This window comes from Megalops cyprinoides, chromosome 7 (assembly GCF_013368585.1).
Source record: "Megalops cyprinoides isolate fMegCyp1 chromosome 7, fMegCyp1.pri, whole genome shotgun sequence".
In the NCBI taxonomy this organism is placed as follows: domain Eukaryota; kingdom Metazoa; phylum Chordata; class Actinopteri; order Elopiformes; family Megalopidae; genus Megalops; species Megalops cyprinoides.
The window spans coordinates 27,282,694-27,294,769 of record NC_050589.1 but is presented as its reverse complement, the minus strand read 5'-3'; the positions used below and the strand labels follow the sequence as shown (position 1 = coordinate 27,294,769).

Sequence of the window (12,076 nt, the reverse complement as noted above, 5' to 3'; positions counted from 1 at the left end):
TCACTCCTCTGCTCTATCTCCCTCCTTTCATTTTCCTGTTTTTGATGTCCAGAAAGGAAGGTCAAGAACTCTGGCCCACAGCTAGATGTGATCCCTCCAATGGACTCACATCCAAATCTAAGTACCACAACATCCACATAAATTGCAATATTTATACTTTGATTGTATGGAAATTCATATTCATTGAACATAAAATAACTTGTCTGAAAACAATTAGCAAGAGACCAGCTTGTCCTGGTGACCAAAAGGTATTAACTGGTAAAACCCATTCCCAGTGGAAATGCCATTACTGTTACCATGAAGATTCAACCTTATTTATCTATTTCATGTGCAGACATGTTTCATCACAGTCAGGTCGCTGTGTTTATCACCATGACTTTAAATGCGATTTTTCATAAATTAATGTAATGAATTATTTTGTTCTTTGGCATCCCATAGCTTTTTTCCTATAACAGAATATTTCCTATTCTAATATATAAACGTGGTTTTTAATATACACAACTCATTTCAGGAGCAGTAATTGTCCTGGTCTAGGAATGACAAAATTGCTTATATCCCTCATTCCCCTTCTCATCACACAGGGCAAATGTGGAAATTTAACAGAAAAATGCTGATGATCTGTGTTAGCCGTATAGGTGCTGTGCTTTCCCGCTCCTACTCTCAACCTGTTCAGGCTGTTTCAAAGGTTTCTCGGCTGACATGAACGATTCCCGATAGAGTCTTGCCTGCTCTGCCACATCGAGGATTACCTGTTGGGAGCGCTGCTGGCCAAGATGTCAGCCGACTGTTCGCCCTGGGAGACCTCCTCGCTCTGACAGAGGACATAGCGCCTCCAGATCGCCAGGTATGCGCTCTGAAATTTGCGGATCTTGAAGGCGTACACGACGGGGTTGACGGCCGAGTTGACGTGTGACAGGAGGATGCCGATGTAGAAGACGAACTTGGGCGCCTTGCTGTCAAAGTGGAACGCGCAGTTCATGAGGTGCAGGGGCAGCCAGCAGATGGCAAAGAGAACCAGAACCAGCGCCAGGGACTGGGCCAGGTTCGCCTCCTTCAGGTAGAAGGACTCCTGGCTGCCTGCCATGTTCTCCCGCAGGTGTTTCCTGATTGTTCTGAAGACCTGCACATAGAGGATCATCATGGCCAGCAGCGGGGGCAGGATGCAGCCGAAAAAGTTGAAGTAGACCATGTAGGACATATCCATCACATCTGTAAACTTGCATTCCATGGTCTTGTTATTGGGCACATCCTTGTGCCACCCGAACAGCGGGGTGAAGCCCAGGATGCAGGCGATGAACCAGCAGAGTGCCACAGCGAGCCAGGAATGCCTCTGTGTCGCGATTCTTTTGTATCTGCAGAGACAGCAATGTCAAGTCAACCCTCAAAAGCTGGCTTCACTCCTGTTGTCGCACGGGATGCCGTGAGACCAACCACATAGGCCAAAAGGGAAAACCAGCCTCTTTATATGGATCAGCTGACATCTGACTTCCTGTTTCCCTGGTCTGACTGGCCTCTGAGAAACAGATTTATATTTCCTCTGAGCAGTCTGTTATATAAACAACTGTTTATGCTATGAGTTAGTTTAATAAGTTGCAATAATTGAAAAAATATGTGAACAGAGTGAGACTGTGCTTTCAGAGTGAACTGAAAGCAGCACATTGCTAAGGAACAGGAAATTTGGACCACAGTGCTACCCTACCATTTGCTTAATATCAGCTTTAAATCATTACTTTACATTACATTCATTTAGCAAAAGCTCTTATCCAGAGCGACTTCCAGCACATACGCGTTTCCATTCAAGTTGAATGAGCAATAGTGTCAGACCAGGCTAAAACGCTCTCAGATCAGTGAGTGTGAGCATAACACCATTCAAGCCCTACCCAAGGGCTTGAATAGTCAAGGGAGGCCAAGTATACTAGCATACATCAGTCACTAGACTGCAGAATACACATTGCAAAACTACATGAAAATAAACAACAAGTAATACAAGCAGCCGCTGTTAGGGGATTGGGGATTGAGGTGTGACCAAGATGCAGTCTGAAGAGATGGGTCATCAGTCTGTGTTGGAAGCCAGCAATTCTGCTGTTCTGACACCTCCTGTCCACCAGTACAGACAGAGATACTGTCTGGGATCATGTCTCAAATCATTGAGATTTATCCTGTCTGTCATCCATCCATAGCAACGTCTGGACCAATTTCATACAGAGAGGACCATGCCTACATTGCACTAAATTCCACCTCAAAGTCTGTCTCTGTCTGGGCTGGAATCCTTGCCTCTGTCTTTGCCTTAGCTAGTATTTTTAACCTTTGCAATATAATCATTCTCATTCTCTGTTCAGAACAACACTTGGTGGTGAACATCCAACTCTACCCCAGAGACCACCTCCTTCTCTGCCTCTACTTCATCTCCTTACCTCAGAGAGAGGAGGCTGCCTCTTCCTCCTCCTCCACCCCTTCCTCCTCCCTCTCCCTCCACACCTGAGACCTCCCCTTCCTCCCAATGATGTATACAATTACTTGATTGTTAGTCCTGCGCACTGAATGCTGCCACTGCAGTTAGGCGTCAGGGGCCCACAAAGCTGTCTCATCTGTGAAAAGCACAAACAAAAAGAAATACTCAAAGGTCACTGTTCTGCCAAAGAGTATGGAAACAAGAACCCTTAGACGGCAATTGGAGCCATCAGGTGTTGGAGCTGAACCAGTGGCTGTTATTGTAGTTCATTTAATTTTCATTGCTTCCTCCTCTGCTGCTGAAACCAATACATCCTCTTCCTCTGTGCATGAAATTGTCCTATTCTCTTCCTCTCTTCCTGGGACCACCTCTTCCTCCTCCTGTGCCCCTAAAATGGCCAATTCCTCTTTCTGTGGCCCAGAGCTCTCTAATTCCTCTTCCTTGCTGCCTCCTTCCCTAAAACACTTTTATTTTCTTCATAGTGTCGTGACAGACCCCATGTGTTGAACTGGTATGATGATTACTTGAATTAAAGGCTGAGTTAAATGTGAGAAGAACAGATAATTTAGAGTTGATTATTCTTGCTCCGTAATCATTCTCTATTCTTCAGCATCAGGAAGGAATATGCCTCACAACTGCAACTAGTGCAGCCTGCCCCTATGCTGATCAGCATGTTGCTCATCCCTGTGGACAAGAAGTTTAGACCATCACTGCACTTGAAAACTCATAATCACTATCCTGGCTGAACAGTGGGCAGCGGTGTGGTGTAGTGATAAGGAGCAGGGCTTGTAACTGAAAGGTTGCGGGTTTGATTCCCCGACGGAGCACTGCTGCTGCACCCTTGTGTAGCTGTACACATGGTTGACATTTTAACTCATATAAGTTGTTCAGGAAAAGAGCCTCTTGACTGCAACGATGCAATAAATTGATGGATATTCCACTCCACTGTTAGAATTCCACTTTTACACCTTTTGCCAAAGTGAAGGAACCAGTTTTCCTATTAAGCCCTTGAATCCCCCTTGAAAACACACTATGATCTCTTTGACAATCATTATATTATTATATAAATTATAAAAATGTGCTACAAGAAATCAGATTTGATTGGTTGATTGATTGAATTGTTAGCTACAATTATTATTGAAAATGTAACCAAAAGAGATACTTATAGAATATTTTAGCATATTTTTTCTGCCTGACAAACCTGTCCTGTAGTATTTATATGGCTTACTATTACTATTGCTATTAATATTAACAATCCTAATATATTGATAAATTTGGTATCCTTTGGTTGGGATTTCTTCAGTCCAGTTTTATGCATTTGTGAACTGTTGATATATATCATTAGAGAGCTCACCAGTTTCTTTGTTTTTTTCTGTTCTGTACTTTCTGTGCTTTTTTTTATCAGAAAGTTCAAACTGACGTGTTAGCCAGGAGACCATATCTTTGGGAGGTGTAGAAATATCTCCTTTCCTCTCCAGAGCACATGCGGTGTGACGGTCACTGTGCAAGCTCTACCCAGTTTGCTAGTGTAAAGCCGCAAGTGGTTTAGGAAGCTGACGTCGCAGCCTAAAGGTTCAGCTCCCAGGTGAGTTGCTGTTATTAATACTACTACTACTACTACTACTACTACTACTACTAATAATAATAATCATATACTTTATTGATCCCCATGGGGAACTTCATCCTCTGCATTTAACCCATCCTACACACAGTGAGCACACACACACACCAGGAGTCCACCAGGAGCACACACACACCAGGAGCTAGGAGCACTGGGCAGCCACAGTGCAGTGCCCAGGGACCAACTCCAGTTCTTTTGCCAGTGCCTTGGTCAAGGGCACTGACAGGAGTATCAACCCTGCATGCATGTCTTTGAGGGTGGGAGGAAACCGGAGCACCCGGTGGAAACCCACGCAAACACAGGGAGAACATACAAACTCCACAGAAAGGACCTGGGACGGCCGGGATTCAAACCCAGAGCCACCTTGCTGCCCAGTGCTGACTACTGAGCCACACTGAACCAAGCTGTTCACCTCAGGAAAATACTCAGTTGTATGAACAGCTGCAGTATTCCTGCCATTTTGCCCTATCCAAGCTTTTAATCATGTAATTGGGTGAATTATTCCTCTACATCAGAGCAGATGATCATGCACTCAGCACTCAGCACCTTTCGGCTTCAATCACTTACATTGATTTAGCATGATAAAAAGCACAAGCATGTCATTAAGAACTTGGTTGGAACACTATTCAGACACATCCCCAGCAGTCCAGAACCAGGCTCTTCTCTGGCATACAGTAATCTAAAGTGTCAGCCATCAGTCAGCTAAACAACATTTACCATTTACTAAGCAACATTTACAAATCATGTCAATTTACAATGTACTGTCAATGAATTTTGTGAATCTAATATATCACTGTACTGTCCGTTGTGTGGCTCAAAACCTAATCTTACCACAGACAACTCATTTTTGCATGTTTTCACAGAATATATGTAACATAATATGTCGCATGCACAATACAAGATACCCCTGGGATATAGAGACAGTTGTCCAGCACAGACGGCAGTGGCCTTGCTGCACACGGGTTCGAGCGCTTTGTTTGGGCCTCACCTGTGTGGCAAGCGCACGCGCAGGTAGCGGTCCACGGCGATGGCGAGCAGGGACAGGACGGAGCTCTGGGTGAGGACCAGCAGGATGCAGCAGATGAAGAGGCAGCCGCAGACAGGGAGCACCACCCCTTGTTCCAGAACTATGGCCAGGGGGATGGCCACCGCGCCCACCAGGAAGTCGGCCACCGCCAGCGACACAACGAACAGGAAGGTGGGCTGGCGCAGGGATCGGTTCATCCAAACAGCGCAGACCACCAGGGTGTTGCCCAGGCAACAGGCCAGGGCCACCAGCACCTCCAGGGCTATGTATATAGCATGCCCAATCATTGTATGAGGGAGTGTGCACGAGAGAAATAGAAGAAAGCATAGGCTAGACTCGACTAGCATAGATCAGGCGAGAGAGGGAGAGAGGGGAGGAGTGATTTTAGGATAGCACAGACTGACAAAGATAGAGAAAGAGAGACTTCCTGTGACAGGGCTTAAGTAGCTCTTGAAGGTCCTCTTTGCTGAGGAGTTGCCAGGAAGCTTGGTTTCCAGAAGTGCAAAGTTTTTTTAGTGAAGCCGTCTGTTTGTCTCTCCACCCCTCCCGCCACGACCTTTCCCGCAGCAGCTGCTTGAGCCTTTTGCCGATTTTCTGTACAGTTGTGGTTTTATATTCACATCTTCAATAGGCATCTGATACTCTTCAGCGTGTGGGTGGAGATTCACTGCGAGAATACAGAGCCTTGACTGGGGTTAGAGATCTTCATTATGTCAGGATGGTCTTATCTCAAAATCATTTCACTCAAGTGCATGTGAACAGATTAACGTGATAATGAAAAACACCTGAAAAAACACCTAAATGCCACAAGAAATGCACTTCTTCTTAAAATGTCAATTTGACAAAAAATGTGCATGGATGAGTTCCTAGTGTATTAAAAAACACAAGCCTCTGGTCATTTCTGTGTTTTGAGCAATATTCATATTAAAATAAAGAAAGTCCAAATTAAAAGTGTGTAACATGTGGCTGTTTACAATTCATGCTTCTGTACTGTACGTTCAACAATGTATTACACTTCTGCCATCTACTGGTGATACTTGAAATGGCAGTTGTTTTTTTTTCTAAAAACAATTCAGTGAATGATCCAATCTCACAGATGCTATTGTGAAAATACTGGCATGCTTAAAGTAATCAATTTTTAAATCATTTGCTACTTGAATACTTGTTAAATACTCTACATGCATAATACTCCATGTTTCAGAACACAAGCAAGTACTCTCAACTTCTTTGAGATCATTTTCATAGCATCAACCCCCCCCCCCCCCCCCCAAAAAAAAAAAAAAAATAACCCTGGTCACATGGACTACAGTGAAACTGTATTTTCTTTGGTGTGTTTTGGACACCATTTTTCCCGCTAGTGCCCTGTATTTTTTCACCTGATAGAGTCGCAGGGTGACGCGTTTTGCATTTCCTGCTAATGATTAACAGTTCTGTTGTGGTGACAGTTGTCAGAGGCAGAGAGGGTTTGCATATGCCCCCATGCTTAGCTCTGAGGGGGAGGAGTTTGAAGACCACAAAGATGAGATAAAAAGACATGTTATGCTCCCACCGCTGCAGCTCTGCACCCTCCCCCCTCCCCATCAGATCACGCTAATACATTTGGGTCATCATCAACGACAGCAGCCAACAGACAGTCATACAAACGTGAAGACAAGACACAGAGTTGCCGCAGGCCGATCACACCAGGCAAAGGGTTTTTCCTCTGCTTTGCACGGTGAGTGCAACGCTCACTTAGCATATGTCTGCACTCAGGCACCATTACAACTCTCCCTACTACTATTTATTTTTGGATCTAGTTGGGTAATGTAGCTGACGTGGTCAAAGCCTCTGTTCGACTGACAAAGCCACCATAAACTTCATCAGCATTCATGTTCATAGATCTGCTGCTTTGACATATTTAATGGTGCGCTGATGCTTTAATCAGTTGTGATTATGTTGCGTTATGATTGTGACTGGCTTGTTCATTTCTTGACCAGTGTGGAAGGGAGCACATCAACACATATATAGATTTCAGGGAAAAGACTGCCAGTGATCAAATGATTTTCCTACAAAACGTTTATTACAAAAGCATTCTGTATTACACGTGGACTTCAACACAGATCTGGTTATAAAAAGAGCAAAAACAAAACAAAAAAAATGAAAATTCTCTTCATTACAAAATACAATCTTCAGCGGTCTCCAAATGCCTGTAACCTCTACTTATAAAGTAGTTCTTAGAACTCGACAATCCTTGGATTTACAAATATTCCTTAAAGCCAATGGACTTTCCTTTTTGTCAATTGTAGTCTCTCACCCTCTTCTGGTGATTGCCCAGCTATCATTAGAATTGCGTTCACGTATTCACGCCTGTTTGATTCGCCTCTCTCCAAAGCTCTGCTCATGCCCAATGGTTGGGATTGCCCTGTGACTGAATTACAGTGAAAGCCATGGAAAGTTCTTGACCGCAGCCTACGGTCCCGCAAATACTCAGTATTTAAGTCCTCCCCCTCTCATCTGTGGCCGGGCCCCCCTGTTTCGGGCCTCACTAACACCCTCCAGTCCTGCAGGAGGTTCCCTGGAGGCCCCTGAGGGTGCCCTCGTTGAACTGGTAGGTGAGCTTCCTCTTCACCTTGCAGATCTCCCCGGTGCGGGAGTAGTTCCGGAGCGCGCGCGCCATCTTCTGGTAGGTCATGGTCTTGCGGTTGCCCTTGCGGCGCCCCCACATCTGGGCCAGCTTCTCCTTGTTCTGCGAGGAGAACTGGAAGGTGCCGTCGCCCGACTGCACCCACCAGATGCAGCTGCGCATGTCGGGGTTCTGCAGCATCTCGTACAGGAACTGGAAGAGGCGCTCTTTCTTCTTTCCTGCAAGGGGGAGAGGGGAGCACATGTGAATTCAGGAGAGCTGTTGTTTGTCAGGCCCTCAGAGCCAGGTGTGACAGTATTGTGCTGCTACTGTGTTTTTAGAATGAGGCATTGCAACACCCCCCCGCCCAACTGAACCTACCTACAGAAAGTGGGCTCGAGTTTATGATTGTGTGTCAACTCTGATTGATATGCTTTGATGTTCAGCCCCTGCCATGGCTGTTGCACCCTTTGACAGAGGGTGTGTCTTCGTACCTGTGATGGGGGCGAGAGGCAGGCTGTCGCAGGCCCTCTTCCCTCTTCTTTCCATGGGGGGCGAGGGGGGGTAGTCGTGTGACCCAGAGCTGGTGGACTGGGTGTCGGAGTCGCTGCTGGGGTTGGCGTCATATGCGTACTGGCAGTGCCCCTAAAACACAGAATCAGTCGCTTACATGAGGACGTCCCGACTGCAGATGTCCCGACTGCTGTCATCACTTACAGCGTCCGCCTGCCAGGAGGCAGTAGCGTGCTCCAAGTGGTAATGAACAGGAGGGCGGATAATTAATATAATATAAAAAAAAGCAGAAGCTCAAAAAAATCAGCCCCTGACCAAAGTCTTGTAATTATCATAGACCAACCTTTTAAGCATAAAACTAGGTCTTGTCCCTTTCCAAAGGTCTCATGGTTTGTGGGACCGTCACTTTACATTGAGAGTAATTAATAAGTACAGTCACCAACAACCATGAAAGCACCAGACAGTCAGACTCTTTGAAACACCACAGCATCAGTATTCAGATGTCATTTCTTTGAAAGATATACAGTGAGTTCCTCCCTATATTTATAGAAAGGGTGTCTAGTCTGTCTCTCTCCCACACGCACATAGACGAAAATATAAAAGCAAGAGGGGGTGCTTTCTCGTATGCAGAGGACACTCACCCACTCCGTGTGGGATGGGCTGAGCCACGTGGCCTGCTGCGGTGGCAGCTCGGGGGTCTTCTCCTCCACCACCCTGGACATGGTGCTGTAGTGCCACTCATATGCAAAGCGGCCTGACCAGCTGTTCTCTGCACAGCACGACAACAAGACCATCAGCACTGGGGGTTTAAGGGAATCAGCCACACAGGATCAGTGGCACTCCCACTCATGGGTACATGCAAGCACACACACACACACACACACACGCACACACACACACACACACACACACACACACGCACGCACACACACGCATGCACGCACGCGCGCGCACACACACACATTTCCAGCAAAACAGTGCAAACAGTGAAGGCGATAATTTCTTTTGAAAAGCTATTATTGTTTGTCCTGTTCTCGGGTCAGTAAGTGTTTTTGGGAAACAAGCCAGGAAACTTTAAGGATCTGGGATGTGATTACTGTTCTTAGCATAGTTGATGGAGGCACTTTTATGCAATATGCAATCAGACAGAAAACAAGTCAAAACTCCACCCTTAGCTTTTTTAGTGTAATTATCACAATCAGATTTGTTTTATGTATTTTTAAAATATCCCTCATAATAAGCACTTTTTAATAAATATAACACAAACAAGCATAATGCCACACAGATTATTAAAAAAATGAGTCAAGATGATCAAGATGATGACAATTTAATACAAAATAAGTATCAGCTTCTTTAAATAAATATGTGGGTATCTAAGGTTCAGTTGAAAATGACCAGATTCAGGCTGTGTGGTGGTTATTGCCATGGTCAAGGTGAATGACAGCCTCTGTTCTGCTTTTCTCATGTGAACGTGTCTCATGTGGAGTCTATGCCTGTCAGGAAATTCCCTCACCTATGATGCTGGGCTCTTCCTCGTTCCTGCAGTGGGACGTGGGGCCTGCCTGCTGGACCTCCCCCGAGTGCTCCTGGAGGTACTCCTCGATCACATCCAGGTCCATTTCTGCTGCTGGAGACGAGCCCCAGTCCCGCGACCCAAAGTCCTGAAGATACCGAATCTGAAAACACACACCAGGAAATGTCGGTCACAGCACAGATCAGAGAAATCCTACCAATACAACTACATTTATCTGGACAATAAAATACTACTGAGAGAGAACAGACTGCTGATTGGGCGAATTTCGACAGAGTCACACCGAGTTTGATTATGATGTCACAGTTAGGATGACAAGGAAATGGCTAAACACAGCACATTGGAAGATATTGTCCACAAATCCTTGTCTTCGATCGACATTTATCGTTGAGCCAACGCTCCCGAGAACAGCTCCAGGGGGTATGATCTCTTTAGGAAAATGAGACCTTTCTGTCCCGTGTTCAGGGAAAGTTAAATTTATTAAGCTTTCACCTAACAAACAGTCATTTGCATCAAAGATGGCAGTGCCTTGTAGTCAGTTATCTCGCTTAATCAGAAGGTGTTTTGCATGACAGACCAAAGTCTGTGCTCATATGCCACTCTGGGTGTGTGTGTGTGTGTGTGTGTGTGTATGTGTGTGTGGGTGGGTGGGTGGCTGAGGTGTTTTTTGAGCTGCTCTGTTAACCCTTTAAAAGAGGGGTGTTTAACTCCATTAAGATGACCCTGGGAAAGATCAACCCCAACAATGTGCCTGGAAGGTCCAGCTAAAACACATGGGATGACTTCTTAAATTGTCATCGAGCCCTTCCGTTGAAATTAAAATGAAATTCAAGCTCTAATTTGTCAAAAAAAAATGCACAGGCTTAAGAACAGCCCTATAGCTTCATCTCATCTCAGGGCAGTACAGCATATTGACAGCACTCAGCAACGGCAACGCCAGAAGCAACATCCTTGACGTCACTTTCGCAGCCACATTGGGTGATAAAAATGGTAAGATCACATTCACACTTCTCTCTGGTGACTCATTAGAGTGGACAGTCATTGTTGCCCTCACCATCAGTGAGCACGGTGGAGATAAGATCAAAATAAAAGCATCCAGAAATACACTCACAGTTTCGATCGTTGCCAGCATTCTTTGTCAGAAAAGTCCTGCAAATGAAAAGACAATTAAGTACTGAGAGTGGTCTAAACACTGTGTCAAAATATTATGTTTGTCTTGATCTCAAAACAGGCTTTGGTATATCATTACATACTAAATCTTATTCATTACTTCCGTATGAACTTGAAAATAACAGTGTTAACAAAAGAAGGCAAAAAACAAGTCCAAACATCAAATCACTCACCACTAAAAACAAAGAGGCCAATACCGCTAACAGTTGTTTGGCATTTTAAAGGTGAAAATCCAAAAACAAAAGCAGCTAAACGCTTTGGCTTTGTCATTCTCTGATAGCAGGTTGTTCAAAGTTTGGATTCGATCCCACCCTGTCTTTAGCTCAACTGATTAACTTCACGAGTTCACAGGACACGCATGCAGAATATTCCTGTTTTCAGCACCACGGCACGCCAAGGTCGAACAGAAACTACTCACGTGAAGGAGGAGTGAGCGTGCAGGAAATGCCTTGTCTTGGGATCTGACGTGCGCTACGCAACCACGAGAGAGGCACCAGCGAGGACAGAGTGACACAAGCTCAGACGCGCGCAGCGCAAATGAGGTATCAGGAAGTGGATGGTAGCTGCTAGAATCCGAGAGAGGGCGGCGGCACACCTGATCTGGGCTGCCGCTTGCGAGGCCCCGCTCTTATATATCCTGGCCCTCCTCTCCACTCCCTTGGCCTCTCTGTATTCCCTGCGGCCCACTGCCAACCCTCTTATCACATCGCTCTATGCAAAGTTTCTCACAATCAGACCTTCGGCTAGACTAACAGCGCGGTGCGCTTATCAGCCTTCCCAAAGCCCTCCAACCACCAGCGGCTTTCTTCACTAAGGCCCCCATTGTTCTTCAACACCCCCCCCCCCCCCCCACCCCTCTCCCCACCTGCATCACACTAGCTACACCACAGTAACCCGTTTGAATAAGAGTACAGTAGTTTGTTTCTGGTAAATGCAGGCTCCTTGTAACCTGACACTGGGATTAGCAGGACTTACTTGCCATAACTAGGGTTGACAGACCGAACAGAGTTTTCCAGCTGAAGGTCTGGAACTTGGGAATGCTGATACCTGAGGAGATGACACTGGGACCATTGGAACATTGATTTGGGACTGAGATATTCCAGGAATGGTATTCAGAACGTGACTGGTCTTAAGCAACCTTTTTTGTCTTACTTTTTTCA

The 12,076-nt window shown here is 45.6% G+C and overlaps 2 protein-coding genes across 3 annotated transcripts; both read right to left on the bottom strand.

Annotated features, from left to right (window-relative positions):
* Positions 1 to 660: 660 nt before the first annotated feature.
* LOC118780400 (adenosine receptor A3-like) lies at positions 661 to 5,387 on the bottom strand. The gene is made up of 2 exons (XM_036532856.1): positions 5,062 to 5,387; positions 661 to 1,352 (listed from the first exon to the last, which is right to left on the bottom strand). Exons 1-2 carry the CDS (start codon positions 5,385 to 5,387, stop codon positions 746 to 748), a joined length of 933 nt encoding a protein of 310 aa, XP_036388749.1. The 3' UTR covers positions 661 to 745.
* A 1,890-nt stretch (positions 5,388 to 7,277) lies between these two features.
* On the bottom strand, positions 7,278 to 11,501 carry LOC118781386 (transcription factor Spi-B). Of its 2 annotated transcripts, none has more exons than XM_036534400.1 (6): positions 11,335 to 11,501; positions 10,858 to 10,895; positions 9,729 to 9,891; positions 8,857 to 8,984; positions 8,197 to 8,347; positions 7,278 to 7,941 (listed from the first exon to the last, which is right to left on the bottom strand). In XM_036534400.1, the coding sequence occupies exons 2-6, from the start codon at positions 10,876 to 10,878 to the stop codon at positions 7,625 to 7,627; spliced, it is 780 nt and encodes a 259-aa protein (XP_036390293.1). In that variant the 5' UTR covers positions 10,879 to 10,895; positions 11,335 to 11,501; the 3' UTR covers positions 7,278 to 7,624. The 2 variants fall into 2 exon arrangements, with proteins under 2 accessions (XP_036390293.1, XP_036390294.1); XM_036534401.1 differs by lacking the exon at positions 11,335 to 11,501 and adding an exon at positions 11,090 to 11,164.
* Positions 11,502 to 12,076: the final 575 nt, after the last annotated feature.

Coding starts and splice junctions, on each gene's coding strand:
- LOC118781386 (XM_036534400.1), bottom strand. CDS start 10,878: ATGCTGGCAACGATCGAAACT. Junction 8,985..9,728: donor GGAAGAGCCCAGCATCATAG/GTGAGGGAATTT, acceptor CGTGCTGTGCAG/AGAACAGCTGGTCAGGCCGC. Junction 8,348..8,856: donor GCCCATCCCACACGGAGTGG/GTGAGTGTCCTC, acceptor TCTGTGTTTTAG/GGGCACTGCCAGTACGCATA.
- LOC118780400 (XM_036532856.1), bottom strand. CDS start 5,387: ATGATTGGGCATGCTATATACATAGCCCTGGAGGTGCTGGTGGCCCTG. Junction 1,353..5,061: donor CGCGTGCGCTTGCCACACAG/GTGAGGCCCAAA, acceptor CTGTCTCTGCAG/ATACAAAAGAATCGCGACAC.